General features: G+C 58.5%; 2 gene segments (V, D, J or C); both read right to left on the bottom strand.

Moving 5' to 3' along the window:
- Positions 1-894: 894 nt before the first annotated feature.
- On the bottom strand, positions 895-9,204 carry LOC109381011 (Ig alpha-2 chain C region-like). The segment is given in 4 exon segments: positions 895-1,341; positions 1,536-1,868; positions 2,046-2,405; positions 9,189-9,204. Coding segments are annotated over 4 exon segments (1,104 nt in total).
- A 1,270-nt stretch (positions 9,205-10,474) lies between these two features.
- Positions 10,475-22,965, bottom strand: part of LOC109381010 (Ig epsilon chain C region-like) — a 14,130-nt gene continuing 1,639 nt past the window's right edge. Inside the window, 6 exon segments of the C gene segment in view lie at positions 10,475-10,612; positions 10,714-10,847; positions 12,895-13,224; positions 13,313-13,633; positions 13,715-14,038; positions 14,145-14,462. Of these exon segments, the coding sequence occupies positions 10,475-10,612; positions 10,714-10,847; positions 12,895-13,224; positions 13,313-13,633; positions 13,715-14,038; positions 14,145-14,462 (1,565 nt within the window).

Here is a 22,965-nt window from a genome sequence, read left to right as displayed (position 1 = left end):
AGTGGGAGCTATCCCTTCTGAACCCCCTACCCTCCACACTGTACCCTGTCTATGGTTTGGGGCATACTTGGGCTCAGGTGGCAGTGGGAGGCTTGAGTCTGGGGGCTTGGCAGGGAGCGGGGGCTGCGTGTGTGTGTGGGGGGGGTGTCTGTGGAATTGATCCCTGAGCTGTGCACAGTTGGGCGGCAGGAAGGTCTGAGGCCAGGAGGGGCCTGGGCAATGGGCCTGCGGAAAACACGCTGGGGACTTGGGCGGGGATGCCCCTTGCCTCCCTGGAGCTGGGTCTGAGCTGTGAGCTTCCTGCACCTGCAGGGCTCACATGTGTCTGTGTGTGCACATGTGAGCATGAGCACGTGGAGAGCGTGTGTGTGCACATTGAGCATGAGAATGTAGAAAGTGTGTGTGTGTGTGTGCCTATGTGCACACAGAGCTGTGTGATGCAGGTGGGGAAGGCTGTGCCCAGGTGGGTGGGCCCCTTTCTTTGCGTCAGTGGGACTGGCCTGCACGTCTGTTAGGCCCACGGAGGGTGTGTAGGGGCAAAGCCCTGGCATCCAACACTCCTTCTCGCAGCATCACTCTCGTGCCCTGCCCCCACACAATGGCTGCAGCCTCTTCCTTGGCCATGTGCTCCCCTCTCACTCTCCTGCTGCCCCTCAAGGCACTTTTCTGAGACAAATGGAGCTCCCCGTGACCACTGAGCTCAGGAGCTGCCCAGGCGGTGCCTGCCTTGCATGCCTCTGCCAGCCTCAGGTGTCACTCCCAGCTCTACCCCAACCACCAGGCATTGCACACTCACACTCACACTCTCACACACACAAGGGCATGGGTGTAAAGGCACGTCGAGGTGCCAGGCTGAGAGGGTCAAGACAGGCGCTGGAGGGAAGCGCGGGCTGCTTTGGGCGAGCATGGAGTTTATTCAAGGGCGGGGAGGGCAGGTGGGGGCGGGTCAGTAGCAGGTGCCTTCCACCTCCGACAAGACCACGGACACGTTGACGTGGGTGGGTTTACCCGCCAGGCGGTCAATGGTCTTCTGGGTGAAGGTCAGCGGCAGGCTCTCGTGGCCCACCATGCAGGAGAAGTTGTCCCCGTTTTTCCAGGACTCAGCCTCCACGCGCAGCACGCTGGTCACGGCGAACGTGGTGACGCCTTGGCCGGCCTCGGGCAGGGGCCCCCAGGTCAGGTACTTCTCTGGAGGAAGCTCCTGCATCCCTTGCAGCCACCGCACCAGCACGTCCTCGGGGCTGAAGCCCCGCACCAGGCACGTCAGTGTCACCAGCTCATTGAGGGCCAGCTCCTCCGACGGCGGCGGCAGCAGGTGGACCTGGGGCCGGAAGTTGCTCCCTGGAGACAGAGGATCAGGTTAGGGGTCTGGGGAAAAGAAACCCTCCATCCACTGGGCGCTCTGTGCCTCTGATTCCCTCTGTATAGTGTGGGCGGGGCACTCAGGGGCTAGAGGGGAGGCAGGTTAGGAATGTGCTTCCCACAGAGTGAGGGCCAAGTGGTGGGTGGTGCCTTGCGGGAGGGGTCAAGCCCACCTGAGGGCTTGGAGATGGTGGCGGTTTTCGAGCTCTTGGACTCAGGGTGGGTGGCAGTGCATGAGAAGGTCTCCCCGCGGTTCCATGGCTCGGCGCAGCCTGGCAGGACGCTGGACACGCTGTAGCAGCCACAGGAGTCACGCTGAGGGGTCCCCTGAATGGCGTCCTGCCCACCGGAGGGATTCCAGGTGAAGGTGGCACCCTCGGGGTTTTTCAGGCCTCTCAGGGTGCACGTGAGGTTGGCATTGGAGCCCAGCAGCAGGTCCTCGAGGGCGGGCCGGTGCAGTGACAGCTGGGGCTCGCAGTTTGATGGTGGGCATATATTAGGTTGATCTAAGGGAGAGGCCGCCAGTCAGCACCCCTGAGCCCGCTTGCCCCCTATTCCATCCAGCTCCAGTCGGGGGTCCCCTCCAGGCCACCTGCTGGGGGATAAACCCAGCAACGCACTCATGTCTGAAGGGAGCTGTGGTGGGGAACATGGCAGTCCACGCCTCCCCGCCAACCTCTGACCTTTGCAGCGCACTTTCACATCCTTGTTGAAATTGGAGTTGTGCTGCACGTGGCATGTCTTGGCGGCGTCAGCTGGGCACTGGTCGGCTGGCAGGGTCAGCTGGCTGGTCATGCTGTACAGGCCCCCGGAAGCAGCCAGCATGGGGGGGAAGTTCTTGGTGGACCCGCCCTCCCCGGTCCAGGTCACCTCCATGGGCTCCGCTGGGAAGAAGCCCTGGATCAGGCATCCAACGACCACGTGTCCGGCTTGGTCGGCGCTCTTGAGGCTCAGCGGGAAGACGCTGGGGCTGGTCGGGTTCGCTGCAACACAGGGAGTGCTGTGAGACCCCTGAGACAGCCCCCAGGGCAGGCCAAAGCCCACTTATGCTCTCCACTGGGTAAACAGGCACAGAGAGGGTTAGTGACTGCCCAAGGCCACACAGCTCGTGCGCCATGGCCCCAGGGTTGGGACTGGCTGCTGAGTCCAGTGGCGCTCTTAGGAACATGCTCCTTGGATGCAGGCCACTTCTGGATAGAGCTGTAGCTGTTAATCATGGCACCCCCACTGATCGGCTGAGTCTGTTGGCATAGCCGTGCTCTCCCAGGGTTTGGGGGTCATGAAAGGTGGGCCCAGAGAGGGGCACAGGTGAGGACAGGTACCTGGACTTGAAGCTGAGCCTGCACTGGGGACTGGCTCAGCTGCTGGAGGGTACTCTGGGGAGGACCGGGGGCCTGAGCCTCAAACTCCCCTGGTCAGGACCCTGGCCCAATGACCCCTACTCTACTAACCCCACCCCAGGCCCTCAACAAGCAGAGGTCCATCCCCATGGTCCACGAGGGTCTCTAGATCAGAGGCCCAAGTCCAAACCAGCCCTCTGAGATGACCTGCCTGGACAGGCCAGGCACACAGGGCATGGCCTGCCCACTTGTATATTCCCAGTTCTCTTCAGGACCACTAGTGATACAAGAAGCAAGTCACAGATGTACCTGAGGCTGCATGGCCTTCGTGGGCCCCTAAGAAACACAGGGGGCAGTCTGGCTGGGGAACAGGGCTCTGGGGTGATCTGTACTGAATCCACCTCCTCCCATCCACCAAAGCCAGTAGTCAGCTCAACTCAGGGCAGTTCAGCCCAGCTCAGCTCACCCAGCTCAGCTCAGCCAAGTTCAGCCAAGCTAAGCACAGCTCAACCCAGCCCAACCCAGCTTGGCTAATTCAGCTCAGCCCAGTAAAGCTCAGTTCAGTCCACCTCAGCTCAGCCCAGCTCATCCCAGTTCAGGGAAGCTAAACACAGCTCAGCCCAGTTTAGTCCAGCTCAGCCCAGTTCAGCTCAGTTCAGTCCAGCTCAGCACAATTCAGCCCAGTTCAGGCAAGCTAAGCACAGCCTAGCATAGCTCAGCCTAGCTTAGCTCAGCTCAGCTCAGCCCAGCCCAGTAGAGTCCAGCTCAGTCCAGCTCAGCCAGGTTCAGCCCAGTTCAGTCCAGATCAGTTCAGTCCAGCTCAGCTCAGCCCAGCCTAGCTCAACCTAGATCAGCTCAGCGCAGCCCAGTTTAGCCCAGTTGATCGCAGTTCAACCAAATTCAGCCAGTTCAGCTGAGTTCAGCTCATTGCAGCCTATCCCAACCCAGCTTACCCAGCTCAGCTCAGTTAAGCACAGCTCAGCCCACTTCAGCTCATTTCAGCTCAGCCCAGCCCAGCCCAGTTCAGCCCGTTTCAATTCAGCTCACCCAGTTCAGCTCAGCTTAGCCCAGTTCAGCTTAGCTCAGCCCAGCCCAGCTCAGCTCAGCTCAGTCCAGCCCAGTTCAGCCCAGCTCAGCCCAGCTCAGCCATCTCAGTCCAATTCAACCCAGCTCAGCCCAGCTCAGCTCACTCAGCTCAGCTCAGGTCAGCCCAGCTCACCCAGCTTAGCCCAGCCCAGCTCAGCTCTGCATAACCCAGTTCAGCCCAGCTCAGCCAGCTCAGCCCAGTTCAGCCCAGTTTAGCTCAGCTCAGCCAACTCAGTCCAGTTCAACCCAGCCCAACTCAGCCCAGTTTAGCCCAGCTCATTCAATTCAGCCCAGTTCAACCCAGTTTACTCAGCTCAGCTCAGCCTAGCCCAATTCAACTCTGCTTAGCTCAGCCCAGTTCAACCCAGTTCAGCTCAGCTCAGCCCAGTTTAGCTTAGCTCAGCTCAGCCTAGCCCAGCTCAACTCTGCTTAGCTCAGTTTAGCTCACCCAGCTCACCCAGCTCAGCCCAGCTCAGCCCAGCTCAGCTCAGCCTAACTAAGTCCAGTTCAGCCCAGCCCAGCCCAGCCCAGCCCAGCTCAGCTAAGTTCAGCTCAGCCCAGCTCAGCTCAGCTCAGCCCAACTCAGCCCAGTTCAGCCCAGCCCAGCCCAGCCCAGCTCAGCTCAGTTCAGCCCAGTTTAGCTCAGCTCAGCCCAGCTCAGCCCAGTTCAGCCCAGTTTAGCTCAGCTCAGTTCAGCCCAGCTCACACAGCTCAGCCCAGTTTAGCTCAGCTCAGCTCAGCCTAGCCCAGCTCAACTCTGTTCAGCCCAGTTTAGCTCAGCTCAGCCCAGCTCAGCCCAGTCCAGCCCAGTTTAGCTCAGCTCAGCTCACCCAGCTCAGCCCGGCTTAGCTCAGCCCAACTCAGCCCAGCTCAGCTAAGTTCAGCTCAGCTCAGCTCAGCTCAGCTAAGTTCAGCTCAGTTCAGCCCAGTTCAGCCCAGTTTAGCTCAGCTCAGCCCAGTTCATCCCAGTTTAGCTCAGCTCAGCCCAGCTCAGCTCAGTCCAACTCAGCCCAGCTCAGCCCAGCCCAGCTCAGCCCAGCCCAGCTCAGCTCAGTTCAGCCCAGCTCAGCTCAGTTCAGCCCAGTTTAGCTCAGCTCAGCCCAGCTCAGCCCAGTTCATCCCAGTTTAGCTCAGCTCAGCCCAGTTCAGCCCAGTTTAGCTCAGCTCAGCCTAGCCAAGCTCAACTCTGCTCAGCCCAGTTTAGCTTAGCTTAGCCCAGCTCAGCCCAGTTCATCCCAGTTTAGCTCAGCTCAGCCCAGTCCAACCCAGTTCAGCTCAGCTCAGTTCAGCTCAGCTCAGCCCATCTCAGCTCAGTTCAGCCCAGCTCACTCAGCTCAGCCCAGCTGAAATCAACCAGCCTAGTTTATCCCAGAAGCTCACACCAGGCCACAGCAGCCAAGTTCACCCCTGACCAGGTAGAGCGTCCTGCCCTGTGGTCCTCTGGGGTCTCTGTCTGCCTCTTCCTGTCCTCTCTGTCTTGGTGTCTGTTCTCCATCCCCCTTGTCCCAGAAGGCTCAGAAGTGACTGGCTGAGGAAGAGACAAGGCCTGAGCCGCATCGGGGACCCACCTGCTCAAGGCTGCTGAAGGGTCCACCATGGCCGAGAGGCCCAGGCCTCCCTTGGCCAGGTGGCCCCACGCTGCAGGTCCATCCTCTTGTCCGTCCCAAAGCAGCTAGAGCGGGGAGGAGGCCAGACCTTGTCTAGGCCCTTCCCGATGGCTGTGTGGCTTCAGCAGACCCCTGCCCCATTCCGGGCAAGGCTGATGCTGTGAGACGCAGGCTAGGGAGGGGCTGCACGACTGTGTCATGATTCTAGATGGGGTCACTCGCCCACTTCCTGTCCCACCAGTCGTGGCTGCTCGTCTCCACGTCATGTCTAGTCTGTGGTCTGGCTGTGGCGAGGCCAGGTGTGTGTGGCCTGAGCTGTGACCCCCAGTAGCCTGTTCCTGGCTCCATGTGGGGGCCCACAGGGCTGGGCAGGGGGCTGAGGTGCAGGAAAGCAGAGGCCAAAGCAAATGCAGTGAGGGGCTCAGGGCACTGAAGTAGAGATGGTCCCAGAGGTGGACGTGGAGTGAGGGCCAGTGGAGAAGATGCAGAGCTGGTGGGGCAGGGGGCCCGAGGCCCAGAGCTTGCTTTGAGAGCAGGCTTCGGTGGACTTCAGGCCACAGAGCAGGACAAGAAAGGGGGAGCCACTCTGGCCTGGGCATGACCAGTGGCTGCCCTTCTGAAGCCAGTCCCATGAGCAGCTGGGGCCCAGACTGCAGCTGGGATGGGAGCCTGGAGCCCTGCAGGCTGGGGTGGCCAAGGTGCTATTTCCTGCCCAGGGCACCCACCTCACCAGCCCTGCTGACCCCGCTGGCTGTCCAAGCCTCACCCACTTTGCCTGCTCCCGGGCACCCCACTTAGCCCTCCCTGGTGCCCCCTCAAGAAGTGGCCCCTGCCTGGGCACACAGGGGGCAGTTGGGCCTGGTTTGCATCTGTGTTCATTCATTCAGTCATTTCTTTACACGCAGAAGGTCCTGGAGAGACACACAGGAACTGACAGTCCCCTCCAGAAAGTACGCCCTAGCAGGGAGAGCTGCAGATGGGATGGAGACGCCCGCCAATGACACTGGGCCGCAGGAGGAGGTCAGCTTTTCCTAGGAGGTCCGGGGCCCAGGGCATGTGGGGCAGGAGAGGAGATGGATGGGGAGGGCGCCAGGGGCAGCTCAAGGAAACTCTGGGTTCTATTTTAGGAACACCAGGATTACTGTGGTGTCATCACCTGTGAGGGACATTTCCTCCCATGGCCACCTGCCTTTTGTCCCTACCAGGCCCGCATGCCCTCACGAGCACCAGCGCTGCCTGCATTGAGGATGACTGCCCCCACAGCTCCACCTTCGTGCCCGCCTGTGAGTCCCAAGCCCTGCATCCCCCAAAGCTGCCCCTGCCCGAGGGCGCAGGAAGAATGAACATGGGACCCGTGGTGGGGCCTTGTGGGCTGGGACAGCCCTTGGCATGGAGGAAGCAGAGGAGGGCAGTGGGGGCAGCGGGGGACACTCAGTGGCCCACCCTCTCCTGTGGCATCCCTGTTCCCCTCAGCCTGGGCACACACATGGATGGCACTACCCGACCCTGAGTACCGAGTGGAACTCAGGGTAGAAGGGGAAGCTCGCATTTGGACTTGAGATGTGACGCTGGTGGTGGCAGCGTGACCCAGTGGTGGCAGCAGTTGGGTGGAGGAGGCCTGGGCTGAGCTGCGCCCTGCACCTCCTGTGTGTCAGGGGCTGCACGAGGGCCCAGTGACAGTGGAAAGAGCCTGGAGGCCGGTCCTGCTCAGGCTTCTCCAACAGAGAAGGAACCCCTGCTTGGCCTGCTGGCTCAGTGTATGAGTGTTCTGGGCCGTCTGTGACAAAGGACCACAGACCGAGTGGCTTCAAACAACAGAAATTCATTCTCATGTTCTGGAGGCCGGAAGTCCATCCGGGTGTTGGCAGGGCCACTCTTTCCACAGGACCCAGGGGAGGGTCCTTCCTGCCTCTTCCAGCCTCTGGGGCTCCATGCATCCCTGGGCTCGTGGCTGCATCACCCCAGGCTCTGCCTCCATCTTTACGTGGCTTCCTCTTTGTCTGCGTCTTCTCCTCTTCTGTCTCTTAGAAGGACTCTCGCCATTGGATGGGGGGCCACCTGGCCATCCTCCTCCTAATCCTTAACTTTAACCGCATCTGCAAAGACCCCTTTTCCAAATGAGGTCCATTCATAGGTTCCAGGGGGCAGGACGTGGGTATAGCCTTTGGACTCCCCACTCAGCCCACTATGGTGGGTTGATACGAGAAGGAGGACCGGGGGCTGTGGGCCGGGGGCCACTGGCTGCTGGGAGGGCATGGGAATAATCACTGGGGAGCCCAGAGCCTGGGTGTGAACCCTGCCCTCTCCTGTGCCCGAGGCCCTGAGCTCAGGCTCTTCAGGTGGGGTAACCATCACTCCTCCCTTCCCAGCTTGGCAGAGATGCAATTCGCCCATGTGTGATGGTGCCAGGCTCACAGGGACCCATGTGGGCCAAGCCCTGTTGCCCTTGTTCTGGGGTCATGGGGTTCTCATGATCTGGGGTGCAAGTCAGAGTACAAAGACACTGAGCTCTGCCCTTGGGGGTGCCCAGTCCAGGAGACGGGGATGCTTCTCAACCTCAGCTTGAGAGAGCCTTGCAGAGGGGAGGTTGGGGGCTTCCTGAGACTGTGTGCATCTGTACACGTGGGAGAGCGTGTGTCCTATGTAAGTGTGTGTGAGTGTCTGTGTGTCTGAGTGTGACTGTCCCCATGAGTGTGACAGTGTGTGTGAGTGTGTCCCTGAGTGTGACAGTGTGTGAGTGTATGTGAGTATCTGTGTTACTATCCCTGAGTGTATGACAATATATATCATGTCAGCATGTCCCCAAGTGTTCCTGAGTGTATGTGAGTGTGTCTGAGTGTCCCCATGTGTGTGACAGCGTGTGTGTGTCTGAGTGTCTCCGAGTGTGTGTGTGTGTGTCCCCGAGTGTGTGACAGTGTGTGAGTGAGTCTGAGTGTGTCTGTGTGAAGTGTGTCTGAATGTGCCCAAGTGTGTGTGTGTCTGAGTGTTCCTGAGTGTGTCTGTGAGTGTGAGTGTTTCCGAGTGTGTCTGTAAGTGTGTTTCCGAGTGTGTCTGTGAGTGTGTTTCCGAGTGTGTCTGTGAGTGTGTCTGAGTGTTCCGGAGTGTGTCTGTGAGTGTGAGTGTTTCCGAGTGTGTGATTGTGTGTCTGTGTGAGAGCAGAGCAGGCGAGCTGCATTGAGAGAAGCCCTGCGACTCTGTGTTCTATTCAGACCCAGTCTTCAGTGTTTCTGGACGAGACTCAGAGGTGCCCAGTCTTGGCTTTTTTGCCCCGATGGGGGGCTGGGGTCTGAGCCCTGGCAGGCTGCATGCTTGGCTCGCCGACAGAACTCAAGTCCATCCTCATTCGTGTCAGCCGTGTGACGCCGTACGTCCCAGCATGAAGCCAGGCTCTCTGACAGACATTCGTGAGGGCTGGGATCTCCTGTCCACAGGGTCTGGGCATTTGAAACCAGAAGTGTGGCCAGTGGGCTGAAGAATGGTCTCAGCAACACACACGCCTCCCAGGGCTGAGACCCCCAGAGCACGCTCAGACCCACCCCTGGTTTCTCCTGTTGTAACTTCTCTAGTTATTAAAACATTTTCTTCCAATTATTGGCCACTTGGTTTTTCCTTGCTGTGCAGGACCCACCACCCACTTTTCTCTTTCTCCTGGTGCCCGAGTGCTCTCGGGAACCCTGCCCTTCATCACGTGTGTTCCCGTATTCTCCCCCATTTCCAGAGACCCTCATGGGCAGGTCTCTCCTGCCATGGAAGCCACCTCTTTATCCTGAGGAGGGGCACAGTCCGTGCCTACCGCCGTCCATGGCCATGTGGCCATGTCACCCGGACCTGTGACCTCTGTCTTCCCGGCCCACCAGGCTTCTTCTCGAGGGCGGGCGGCCAGCCCCACACTGCGTTTGCTTGCTTGAGCGCCTTGCTCAGCTCATCGGGATATCCAGACTGGCTTGGGGCAGGGGACGGGGGCCAAGGGTTGTGCTTCTCTCTTGACTGCTGGTACCCAGAACTCAGCCCTGTGGCCGCTCCCCTCACCCCTCGGGGATGCCCCCAGCACCACATCAGCCTGGTTGTGTGCTCACTGGGTGGACGGATTGGGGCGAGTGACCAGTGGCCCCGAGAGGCTGATGTTGGCCTGACCTGTTGGCTGCAGCTGCATTCCTGGGGCCCCTGCACCACCCATAGAACCAGGCCTCTGGGTTTGCCCACGAGGGTTGGAACTGGGACTTTTGTGTTGGTGTGGGAAGGGGCACCATGTCTGGGCTGGAGACCAGTGAGCAGGTGTGATAGGGACTGAGCTGGGGGTGTCTCGGGGGTGTTGAAGGCACCCTTGCAGGCAGTGGCTGGCCACTTGGGCCCCAGAGCTGCCCCATACCCCCTTCCCTCTAGCCCCTTGTCTGACCACCCCCACAGGACCACAGGCACCTCCCCTAAGCACACGCAGGTGGCACTGGATTTATAAAAGAAACTTTACTAAGAAACCCAAAGGGAAGGAAACAGAACTGCCAAGCCAGGAGTGAGAGTTTGGACGAGGCCACGGTGGGCGGGCCTAGGGGCTGCAGGGCCACATGGGCCGCTGTGTGGACCCCACGGGAACTCCTTGTTTCACCTGTGGGGCCCTGCCCACATCCCTGACAGTCCTGGGGCCTTTCCCCGAAGGGGCTCCTCTGCCTGCACGTTCTGGAGGGCAGGGCCAGGCACGGGGGCCAGCCACTCGGACCTGGGGCCAGTGAGGGCCAGACTAAGTCACGGCAGTGAGACTTTGGACTGGCCTTGGACACTGAGCAGTGGGCTGGACCATGGGCTCCAGGCGTCACTTGTTTTGGGGATTGTTCAGGCAGTATGGCAGTGGCCCTGACCCCAGGGGCCTGGGTGGACCCGAGAGTGGATGGCACCCACGGCCAGCTCAGGTCACTCTGTCGAAGGGACAGATACTATTCTGAGACGTCCCAAAGTAGGGTGAGGGTGGGGCTGTGATTGGCCTGGACCTTCTTGGCGCCCGTGAGCTGGTTGTTCGGTCCTTGGTCCTGGTCCCTTTGGGGTTTGTGTGCTCCGTCGCTCGCACCCAGAGCAGAGCTGGCAGCCTCAGCGATGCTCAGACGTGGGGAGGGCGGAATGGAGGCCTGCGCTGCTCACCCTCCAGGCCCAGGCTGGCGGCCGCACGTTCGCGTAGTCGTGGGTGGGCTGGGGCTCCTGCAGGAGGGCGGCGAAGACCCACTTCACCTGTGAGGAGGGCGCATGAGGGGCTCGGCTCCGACTCGGGCTGCCCCTCTTGGTGGGCCTCCCTGGCCCACCGTGGCCGTGGAGCAGGGGCTCTGGCCCACCTTGAAGACGGTGACAGAGGCACCGTAGGTGACGCTGAGCAGGAAGAGCGCGATGAACGTGAAGAGGCTGGTCCACAGCCCGTCCAGCTCCTCACTCTCGGCTGTCCCCACACACAGGTCCTGGAGGTCCAGCTCTGTGGGCACCTGCAGTCAGCCCTCCCCGGCCTCAGGCACGAAGGCGGGGAGGGCAGGTCTCCCACCATCAGGGAGTGGAGAGCATGGGGGCCCTGAGCCCTGGTTTCCGGTGCCCTGGTCACGGGCAGTCCCGGCGATGGCCGGTGGCTGTGGGGCTGTGGCTCAGTCCTCTGCCCCTCCCGGCCCTCTCGGTGGCCGCATTTCCTCAACCTCCACTTCTTGTGCTTCTCTCCTGACTGCTGGTCACCCGAACTCAGCCCTGTGGCCCCTTCCCTCACCCCCTGGGGATGCGACCCCCACCTAGCACCGCATCAGGCTGCCCAGCCCGGTCCCCCAGCCCGGTGCCTGCACAACTTCACTCCTGCCGTCCTGGGAACCCCTCCAAACCACTCTCGTCGCTGGCCGCCAGAGCCCAGGAGAGTCTGAGCTCTGCAGCCACTGGCTATAGCAGCGGGTGCTCTGAGGGGTTGGCCAGGGCCCTGCTCTGGCCCCACCACTCTCTCAGCCTCCCACTCTGAGGAGTGAGGTGTGCCTGTGTGCTGGCGCCAGCCGGGGGCCTCTGGTCTGTGTCTTCAGAGTGTGGGCTGGTGCTTGTGGCTTTTCATGGTGGGTGCTGGTATGCTATGGAGTGTGTGTGTGTGTGCATGTGTGTGTGTGTGTGTGTGTGTGTGTGTCTGTGTAGGACGGGCGTGAGATCTGGCGGGTGTCACACATGCACAACAGTTTGGTACTTAAGGAGTGGGCTTGGCCCCTGGCTCCGATCCCCACATTCTCCAGGCCCCGTGGCAGGGCCAGCAGTCTGCCCTGGGGTGTGAGGCAGAGCTCACATCCTGAATATGTGTGTTTCCAAGTGTGTCAGTGAGTCTGTATGTGTGCTGTGTCCATGTGCATCAGTGTGTGTGTCCTTGTGGGTCAGTGTGTGTAATCTGTGTGTATCCGTGCGTCTCTATGTGTCTGTGTCCATTTTGGTCCCTGTGTGTCCACGTGCACGACTGTGTGTATCTGTATCCATCTGTCTGTCTGCAGGTGCAGCTGACAGGGAAGGTTGGATTGGGGAGGCTGAGCCAAAGGAGGAAGTGGTGTGGGGCCTGCTGGGGGGAGGCCTTCCATGCCTGTCTTGGATCCTGTGGCCCAAGTGTGGCTGGGAAGGATCTGGGAGTGGCCTGTGCAAGAGGGCCATGGGATGCCACACAAGTGTGTACGTGAGACATGCGGCTGTGTGGGGCACCTGTGTTGGCAATGCGTGGCTCTGTCGGAGTCATGTGTGACGGTGTGGGTGCAGGACCAGCAGTGTGAGCTTGTGAGGCTCGTGGAAGCACGCGTGTGAGGGCCAGGCCCTTCCCTGGGAGCAGTTCGGGTGGAGTGAGGCTAGGCAGCAAGACTGCAACACTGGGTGCCCACCTGGCCCAGCGTGACCACGTGGAAAGGAGAGGGTCAGAAGGCGGGCTTTGCGAGAGGGCTCGGCGCTGGCCCTGCGTGGGCTTGGGGGCCTGCTCTGGCCCGCTTGTGCTGGTGGTGCTGGCAGTGGGAACCGACAGGTGGGCTGTCTGGGGTCCCTGTGTGTTGGCACCTGTGCGAGCTTCTCATTTAGCCTGTTCCTTTCGCAGAAGGGCCTGTGTGTGTGCAGCTAGACCTGGGGGTTTGGGATCTGGGGGTTTGGCAGGAGCCTGGGGTGGAGGCCAAGGCCGCCTGGACCTCCTGGGGACAGAGGATCTGTGGGCTGGGCTGGGGTCTCTGTGGTTCCTCCCCTGGGACCACACTCTGGTCCTCAGGACTCCTTTGAGTAAACAGGACCGAAAGTGGGGTGGCAGAGAAGGCCCGACTTGGATGAGGACGGTGGACTGAGGCATGTGTCAGCCCCGCCCCGCCCCTTCTCCTGGAGGTGCAGGCCTCTGCACCAAGCCCCACCCACCCCAAGAACGCTGCGCCCAGGGCTCGGAGCAAGCACGGGAGGTTTATTGAAAACATTGGACAGGAGGTTTGGCAAGTCCTCTCCCTTTCCCAGCAGGATGGGGCCCTGGGAAGTGGGGGGGGGGCATCAATTACCGGGGTCTTTGGACACCGATTTCTCCAGGGTCCTGGAGCCAGTCAACGCCTCGTGGACCACTTGGCAGGTGAATTTGCTCTTCTCCCAGTCCGCCTGGCGGACCTCCAGGCGGCTGAAGACAAAGAAAGCGGGGCTGGAGCTGTTGGCCTTGAGGGGCCCCGTGGTGGTGTGCTGGTCGGTCTGAATCGGGGTGTTGTCCTGCAGCCACCGCACAGAGATGTCGGCGGGGAAGAAATTCTGGATCAAGCAGGTGAGGGTGACCATGTCCTTGGTTCCCTGTTTCTCCTCGGGAGGCAGGAACGCGTAGACCTCAGGGGCAGCTCGCTTGCCTGTGGACACATGTGGGGTCAGCTGAGGCTCCAGCCAGGGCCCCGCTGCCCACCTCCACAACCACCTCCCCCCCAGGCCATGGCTCACCGGGGGCCTTGGAGATGGTGCGCACGATGTCCTTGGGCAGCTGTGGGTGGGTCACTTTGCACTGGTAGGTCACGCCCTCGATCCAGTCATTGGCGTCCACTGGCAGGGTGGACGTGACAGTAAAAGTCATGTTGAAGTGCTGCTTGTGGTTCTCTGTGGCCTTCTTCTCGAGGACCTCGTTCTCCCGGGACCACTGCATGACCATGCCCTTTATGCTGGCCAGGTCCACCACCAGGCAGGTGATCTTGGGCGACTTGTGGATGTACAGGTCGAGGGGAGTGGGCGGGATCAAGTAGACGCTCACACCACGGGGCTCGGACTCTGTGGGTGGGGAGGGGATGTGTGAGGCTGAGATACCCCTCCCAGCCCTGAGTGTCTGGGGCACCAGAGTGGGGGCTGTACCTGGGCAGTCACGGGCATTGCCCTCGTAGGTGTTGCCCATGTAGTTGACCTGGCAGGTGTAGGTGCTCTGGGAAGTCCACTGGCCCTGGGTGATGTTGAGCTGGCTGTAGGAGGAGGCCAGCTTGCCCTCCTGCTTGGGGGGACTGGTGTATGGAAACATGTTCTTGGTCTTCTGCCCATCCACCAGCCAGGTGACCTCAATGTCACCTGGGGTGTAGTCGGAGATGAGGCACAGGAGCTGGATGGTCGCGTGGGTGTTACCGAGGGGGTCACAGGAGGAGTGGAAGAGTTTCACAGTGGGCTGGGTGAAGTTTATGGCACATGCTGGGGACGGGGGTGACAGTGTGAGGTTGACCTCTCAGCCTGTGAGCCCCCCGCCCCCTAGCCTGCTCCCCTCCTCTGACAGTGGCCCCCTGGCTGTAGTACTCACCAAGAAAGGTTTTGTTGATGGGGGTGGACCCGGCGTGCACCACGCTGCAGGTGAACTTCTGTTTGGCCCATGCGCCCGAGACGATCAGCTGGCTGAAGGTGACGTAGAGTCTGGAGGTCGAGTTGGGGCCAGAGGTCGAGTCGAAGACAGCAGGGAAGGTAATGGCGTTTTTGTCCAGGGATCCTGCATCCCAGGTCACGGTCACTGGCTCGGGGAAGTAGCCTCGGACCAGGCAGCCCAGCGTCACGGACTTGTCAGCAGAACTGGTTTTACTGCAGCAGGAGGCCACCGGGAAGACGGAGGGGCTTGTCCTGGGAACTGTGGGGTGGGGCCGGGCTGGGTCAATGCTGGCTGACCTCTAACCTGGGGCATCCACTGTCGGGGTCCTGGGGAGTCTGGGAGGGAGGGCTGTAGGGTGGAGGTGGGTGGCCTATGGAGGGAGCGCTGGACCCCTGCTCTAGTCTCGGGAGACAAAATGGCCCAGGCTCATTTTAGGCTCTTTCTTCATTCTCTGATTCCTCCCAGGACACCCTTTGATGAACTCTGTGCCCTTGCCAGGAGCTGTTGCTGTCACCACCCTCTGCCTTGAGTGGCCAGAACACAGGGTTCTCAGCAGGAGAGGCAACAGCCATTCCCTCGGGCTGAGGTTCAGAGCTCATAGCCCCCCACTGGGGAGCAGGGACCCCGAGACTCTCAGGAATCACTAGGCTACCTACCCACTCCCACTCACAGACCCAAACTGTGAAGCAGGATCCCTGAGGCCCCCAGGAACTGGCAAGATGTCCCCTCTGCCCCAGCTGTAGCCCCACACCCAGGCCTGGGGACCCAGAGACCCCATCCCCCAGGAATCACCAGTGTGTCCCTCCCCCACCCCAAAGTCTTTGTGGGGCTTGTCAAAGGCATGTCCACTTGCCACTCACCAGGTCCTGCTCCCTACAGCTGTGGCTGCCCCGTCATCCTGTCCCTCCCTGACCAACCAGGCTGTCCAGGTGTGCAACCCTCCCTGCTGACCCCCGCAGGCACCCAACTACAGGCTCCACGGTTAGAGAATGAAGACCCCACAGAACCCACCTCAGTCCCTTCTTTAACAGGTGACTCTGCCTGCCCCCCGGGCCTTGGAACACCTACTCCACACTGCCAGCTGAGCCCAGTCCAGGTGACCGCGTGTCAGGACAGCTGGCACCAGCCAAGACCAACCAGCTTCACAGCCCAGCCAGCCCAGTCCAGCTCTGCCCAGTCCAGGCCAGCTCAGTGCTAGACAGCCCACCTTGGCCCATCCTGGCTCAGATCAGCCCAGGATAGGACATTTCAAGCTATGAAACTCATCTTAACTCAGTTCCCACAACTCAACCAGTCATTCCGGTGCAGCCCATCTCAACCTGCCAACCAAGGACAATCTTCCTCAGTAAGCTGAGCTCAGTTTAGCACAACTGAGCTGAGTCAGGTGGGCCTTGGAGACTGGCACCAACCTGCTTGACCAGGTTGGGTCCAGGTCTGCTAAGCCAACTTAGTCCAGTTCAGCTCAGCCAGCTAACCCAGTTCATCCCAGCTCAGCCCGGTTCAGCCCAGTTCAGCCAGCTTAGCTCAGCTCAACCTAGCTCAGCTAGCTTAGCTGAGCTATTCCAGTTTGACCCAATTCAATTCAGCTCAACCCAACTCAGCACAGCTTAACCTAGGTCAGTCCAGCTAAACCCAGTTCAGCCCAGCTCAGTCCAGTTCAGCCCAGCTCAGCCCAGTTCAGCCAGCTTAGCTCAGCTCAACCTGGCTCAGCTAGCTTAGCTGAGCTATTCCAGTTCGACCCAGTTCAATTCAGCTCAGCCCAACTCAGCCCAGCTTAACCTAGGTCAGTCCAGCTAAACCCAGTTCAGCCCAGCTCAACCCTGTTCACTTTAGCTCAACCTCGTTTACTTTAGCTTAACCCTGTTTTTAGCTCAGCTAAGCTTAGCTCAGCCCAGTTCAACCCAGCTCAGCCCAGCTCAGCCCTGCCCAGGCCTGTGAGGCTCAGCAGAGAACAGCCCAGTAAAGCCCACCTCTGCCACATAGCCCATTCCACTCCACCCAGCTTACTGTAGTTTGGCTCTACTCTGCTGAGTCCAGCTCCTCCTGATTCAGCCCAGCTCAGCTCAGCAGAGTCCAGCCAAGTCCAGGTCAGCACCATTTAGCTCAGGTCAGCCCAGTTGAGCCAATCCAGGACAGCCCAGTCCAGGCTACCTCAGTTCTGCTCAGTGACCTAGCCATCCATGTCTGCCTGGTCCAGGACAACACAGCTCAGCCCCACACTGCCCACCTCAGCTGAGTGCAAAAGGCCTTTGGACAGCCCAGCTCAGCATAGCCTGGCTTAGCTCAGGCCGCCCAGCTCAGTCCAGCATGGCTAAGGACAGCTCAGCTTATACAAGCCTGGCCCAGCTGAGCCAAGGGTAGATCATGTGCCTCCGAATAACTGTCCACGCAAGTCACACCCAGACCGGCCCAGCCCACCTTAGCCAGGCCAGTTCAGGCCAGAAGATGTGGCCTCAGCCCAGCCCAGCTCAGCCCAGCCCAGCCCAGCTCAGCCCAGCCCAGGCCAGCCCAGCTCAGCCCAGCCCAGCCCAGGCCAGTTCAGCCCAGTCCAGCCCAGTGAAGCCAGCTCAGGCCAGAAGATGTGTCCCCAGGCAAACCTGCTGAATGGTCCAGCACGGGGACAGCTCACTGCTGCTTTGCCCCGACCCTGGGCTGGTGACCACTGTCCTGGCAGACCCACGCCCAGCCCACTGTCCACCTTCTGCTTGATCCCTGACCGTCAGCCTTCGGCCCTGCCCCAGCCCTGTCCCATTGAGGTTCTCGGCTCCTTGTCATCTCCAGGTTGGCTGTGGGCAATCTCTTCTTCCCTGTGTCCCCATTCAGGGAAGGGACAGCTGAGAGACAAGCAGTGACCAATAGGTTGGGTCCATGCTGGGTGGCCAGTCTAGGTGTCCTCTTCCTGGCAGCGGCCCAGGCAGCCTGACCCTCATTGCTGCTTGGGCCAGCCCCCAATGCAGGGGCACCTGGAGTGCCGGGGTCCTCCGTCAGGTGCCATGGCCGGTGTGGCCCATACCCGCCGTCTGCAGCTCCCTGGATAGGCTCCCAGGCACGGTCATTAGAAACCATTGTTGTTTTTACACCCAGACAATAGGGCCTGGGGGAGGGGAGCTATGCCTCAGTGCTCGCAACTAAAAATGGGATGGGAACCCCCAGAGAGCTGGGCAGTGCTGGGAGTTCCCTTCTTTTTCTCTGTTCTTGGGAAATCGGTCGAGCGATGGGGGCGGGGGTCTCAGAGAGGCCGCTGTGCTGTGGCTGAGGTGCTGTCCTCCCTGGCCTCGTGCCCTGGCCTCCACTGCCCAGCTCGTGGCCTCTCTCCCATGATGCTGTTACCGACTGGGTGTGCTGTCAGCAGACACCCGTGGTCACCGAGCTGCCCTGAGGAGGGACTGGGCACCAGGCACTGCCACCGCTGCTGCCAAGGCTGTCCTGTGAGGACAAGGCCGTGGCTCGTTGTGCCTCAGAAATGGAGGCCTGTGTGGGCCATGTGCACGAGGCCTGAATGCAGGGCTCCCCTGTGGCACGCTGCACAGAGGGGGTGGCTTTGAGTGTGTGTGTGCAGGTCCACAGGTCCACTCAGGCACAGGCAGGCTGGGGTCTCCTGGGCACCTGCTGGTGGGTGACCTTGCCCATCACTTATGTGGTCACCCCCATGTCACTGTCCTGCAGCTGGAGCTCCCATCAGGGCTGTGACTGGGTGGCGTGGACAGTGAGGGCCAGCCAGGGTATGTGCAGAAACTGGACGTGGCTGTGAGGCGGGCTGGTGGCTCTGCAAGGACCCCTGTAGCTTCTGGGGCCCAGGGTGCTCCATGCCATGTCCGTGCCATGGGCACCCATGAGGGTGTGGGGCCACGTGCTGGGTGGGTCCAGGCCTTGTCTTCACACTGTGCACGTGTCCAGCAGGCTGGGTGTCCCCAGAAACCCCCTAAGGCTCACATGCACACATGGGGAGGCCAGGGGAACCTGTCAGCCCAGCTCATCACTGTGGGCTGCTGGGAGGGATGTGCAGAGCTTTGGAGAGGAAGACATTAGGACACTGTCCCCTGCGCCTGGGACACCCAGGGCCCGTGGTCCCTGTGCAAGGAGGCTGTGTGGAGTTGGCTCTGTCAGGCCTGGCACCCTCGGAAAACCCCGGAGGGGCTGCTGTGTGGCCCGGCCAGGTTGGGCGGGCTGACAGGTGCACTGGCCAGGGCCCCCCAGGGCAGACTCCTTGTCTGTAACATTCTTCCCTTGGCCCCGGCGAGACACTGCGTGGGAGGCAGAGTTAGCAGTGTAGAGTTCCTTGGAAGCACCCATGACTTTGAGAGAAACCTCTGGGCTGGGGGGAGGGCAGAACCCCAGTGGGCGGTGGGATGCAGGCCAGGTGTGCCTGCACATGTGGGAGTGTGTGGGGCTGGGGGCTCCCTGGCCACCCTGCCCTTCTCCCTGGGCTGTGGGTATTTGGGGCCTGGGCCTCAGTGCCCAGCCAGCCTCCCAGCTCTACCCTGAAGTCCCAGAATAGCTGGCCTGCTGGCTCAGAGGCAGGAACTGCATTGGGGGTGGGCCCTGTCTCCACGCTTGGCTGACTTTGGGGTTCCTTGGCCTTGGAGGAGAAATTCCCTCCCAGATCGTCCGAACTCTGGACACACAGGTCTGTGCTGCCCCTGTACCTCCCTGGGGCTGTGGCCCTGCTCCAGCCTCCAGGAATTGCCCTGGTCTCTCCTGCTTCTGTCCAAGAGTGGCCTGATGCTCCCGTCCTGCCTGCTGGGTGCCCGCCACCCAGTAGGCATGTGCTCCAGGCCTCCCTGCCACACTGCTGTGGCCCCACCCTGTCGCTCCTGTGTGACTCAGGACAGTCTGCATTAGATGAACTGCATCTCAGCTGTGCACGTGTGTGAGTATGCATCTATGCAACATGCACGGTGCACGTGTCTGTGTGCATGTATGTGTGCAGGTGTGTCTGCAGCATGCATAGTGCGTGTGTCTGTGTGCACGCGTGTGTGACATACATAGTGAATGTACAGTGTGTGTGTGTGCCTGTGACATACATAGTGAATGTGTCTACGTGCATATGTGAATGCACACACGTGAGTACATGCATGTGACACACATGGTACATGTGCGCACACACATGTGTGTGTGTGGGAACAGGGGGAGGTGTGCCCGCCCGACCCCCACCCTCGAAAGACCGTGCTGACCGAGGAAGGCTGTGGGTCAGCAGGTGCAAGGACACAGCTGCTGTTCACCTGCGTGTGGCTGGCTTGGGGGGGCAGTGCTGCTTGGCATCCACAGGACCCCTCGGTGCCGGCCCCACCATGCTGGAGGGCGTGAAGCCTGCAGCTCGGAGCCTAGACAGGGCCGACCGAGCCTTCCTAGTGTCCCAGCTCAGGATCCCTTTTGGTTAGGAAGTTTCTAAGGAGCTGGGAGTGGGGCCTGGGAGGAGGTTAGATGGGGCCTGGCCAGACAGGTGGGCTTTGCGCCTGGGCAGTGTGAAACCTCCTTGGAGGCCTGTGGGCTGACCGGGGACCAACGCTGGCTATGACTGACAGAACACTTGGAGGGAGCCAGGCTGCCGAGGTTTGTTGGGCCCTCCCACACTGGACTTAGCGGTGGGCCCATTGCCGATGCCTGTGCTGGGGGCAGGCCCCAGCGTTCTCCTGGGCAGTGAAGCCAGCCGGCCCCCTTGTTGACCTTGGTTGTGACCCCCAAATGCAGGCCTGTGGATGCTCCAGTCCCCCCACATAGCTTCTGTGCCCCAGGGCAGGCCTGGCCCCACCTCTCACCGCTCCTTCCTGGGCCTGGAGGACCCACCACAGGCCTCCTGCCATCCTCTCCACCTAGGATGGCCCTGCCCACGGCCCCTGCCTCCAGCCGCGTGCCTGCCTCTCCAGCAAGGGTGCTATTCAAGGTGGCAACGTGGTGTCTCCTGTTCTAAGTTAAATGCTCCCATTATTTGTGAGCTCGAGTGTCTCTTCAGATGCCAGGGAGCCATATGCACATCTTCACCATCACTCTTCCTACGTCTGCAAAGGTTTTCTCAGCACCTCCTTGGGAGTCTGCAAGGCAGTCATTCTGGACGCCAGTCCTGCTGAGCTTTGAACTTGCGATGACCTGCTCCTGGTTATCCCCTGTTTACTCATGTTGCTTATTGTGTCCTTCACTTAACAGAAGCTCTAAATTTCTGTGTGGTCAAACTTCAGCTGTTCGCCCCACGGCTTGCACTTGGAAGCTGGAGAAGTCTGTCACCAGCTGTGTGAGTGCCCTGCAGCTCCCGTAATAAAGTCTCACAAATGTGGTGGCTGAAAGCCACAGAAGTTCATTCCTCACATTCTGGAAGCCAGAAATCCAAAATCAAGGTGTGGGCAGAGCCAAGCTCCCCGTGAAGGCTCCCAGGGAGGGTCTGGTGGCTACTGACAGCACTCCAACCTCTGGCTGTGTCTTCACATGGTTTTCTGCCCTGTGTGTCTCTGTGTGTCGTCTCTTCTGTTAAGGCCACTGGTCATTGGACTTGGGACCCAACTGAAATCTGTGTGATCTCGTCTCAAGATCCTCTGCCCAATTACATCTGCAAACATCTTTGGAAGCTCCTCCCACTCTAAAGATACCATTCTATTAGTTCTGTTTTGTGGCCACCAGTTGTTCCAATGAAAAGCCAAATATATTTGTTCTCTGTACGTATGTGTCATTTCTCTGGCCAGTTTCAAGGTAGCTCTTTGGCTCTGGTTTTCATCAGTTTGATATGAAGTGCATAGGGACGGACCATCATACCCTGTTTATCATCAGGAATTGGTGAACCTTGAACCTGCAAATGGATATTATCACCACACTGGGAAACTTGCAGTCTTTATTTCTTCAAAGACTTTTTCTGCCCCCTTCTCTCACTTGTCTTCTCGTGGGACTCCAATTTCACACATTTTTGAATGCTTCGTATTGTCTACTGAGTCTCTTTTCATTTTTCCCCAGTATTTCTCTTGCTATTCTTTGGATTGGTTTCAAAACATTTTCTGTTAATATATATTTATGTCTTCTGACCACTTATGCCTTCTCCAATCTGCTGTTAACTCACAAAGTGAGTCTTTAAAAATTTTCAAAATTGTACCTTGTTGTTCTAGAATTTTCCTTTGGTTCTTGTAAACAGCTTAGATTTTTCCGTAGCAATTCTCTATTAATTCATTATGAACACATTTTCCTATAAGTCTTTGTACATACATACAATGGCTGGTTTAACGAGCTTGTCTGAGAATTAGTCTGTGTCTAGTAGTCATCTGTGGGTTGATCACCATTGAACACTGTATATTTTTACCATGGGTCACATTTTCTTATTTCTTTGCATATTAGGAAGTTTTGAACATACACTGGATGCTATGGATGAGATGCCATACAGACTGTGGATTTTATCTCCTCCCTTGGAAACATAATCTTATTAGGTGTCAGGAGGCAGCTTGACGGGACTCGGAGTCCATAGCCAGCCTCCTGTGAGGGTGCAGCAGCTCACGTCTCCTCAGTTCTTTCCGCCTCCCAGCTGGGGTTTTCTGCGGGGACTTGGGCGTTTCCTCTGCACATGCCCAGTTGAGGGACCAGCCATGGATGTGAGTCGAGTTTACATGCAGACCTTGGGGTTCCCCTTCTGTGGCTCCATCCTTTTCTGGACAGCTCCCCTTAATTCCCAGCTGCTCTTGAAATGCAACCTGGACCCCTCTAGCCAGGGTGGCTGCATTTTCTGCTTGCTTCTGGTCAGTCCCCAGGGCCTTCAAGTCATTTCTCTTTCAAAAACAGTCTTTCCAGAGTTTATAACTGCTATTTGCAAAGGGTTAGTGTGGTACAAGCTGGCCCACCACTTCTGGGATGAGACTGCTTTCTCTCATGTGGGTTTTCATTTTCACTTTCCTAATAACTTGTGTGGTTCAGCATCCTTTATCAAATGTTTAATGGCTACTGGGATATCTTTTTTGAAGCATCTGTTTAATTCTTTTGCCTATTTCTCTATTGAATTGCTTGGTTTATTTTAGAATAAACTTAGAAAATTTTTTTTTATAGTTGACATACATTATTATTCAGCATCAGCTTCAGATATACAGTGCGGTGGTCAGGCCTCTACACTGACTATGAAGCGGTCTCCCTAACAAGACATGAGTCCATCTGGCCCCTAAAATATATTTTCAACATTATTGATTATATTCCTCAGACTGTCTTTTCTATCCCTGAGGCCATATTGTTGTTACCAATTTGTATTGTCTCGTCCCTTCCCCTTCTCCTTCATCCCCACCCCTTCCCATCTAGCAACTTTCAGTTTTTCCTCTGTATCTCTGAGACTATTTCTGTTTACATTTCTCATTTATTCAGTTTTTTAGAATCCACATATAAGTGAGATCATATGATATTTGTCTTTCTCCGACTGACTTATTTCACTTAGCATCATGTTCTCTAGTTCCATCCATATTGTTGCAAATGGTCCTCTTTCCTTCTTCTTTATAGCAGAGTAATACTCCATTGTGTAAATGTACCAAAGTTTCTTAATCCAGTTATCTACCGATGGGCATTTTGGTTGTGTCCAAGTCTTAGCTATTGTGAATAACACCGCAATGAACATAGGGTAGAATAAACTTTATTGTTAAAATTAGTTTCAGGTGTACAAAACAGTATAATAGTTCGACATTTACACTCCTCACAAAGTGACCCCTGTGCTGTACTCCACATCCTGTGACTATATATATATATATATATATATATATATATATATAATTGTAGTGGACATACAGTATTATTCAGCTTCAGCTTCAGGTGG

The sequence above is a fragment of the Hipposideros armiger genome, unplaced genomic scaffold (assembly GCF_001890085.2).
Source record: "Hipposideros armiger isolate ML-2016 unplaced genomic scaffold, ASM189008v1 scaffold_43, whole genome shotgun sequence".
Taxonomy (NCBI): Eukaryota; Metazoa; Chordata; class Mammalia; order Chiroptera; family Hipposideridae; genus Hipposideros; species Hipposideros armiger.
Note: the sequence above shows the minus strand (reverse complement) of the source record. Positions and strands in the feature narration are given on the sequence as shown.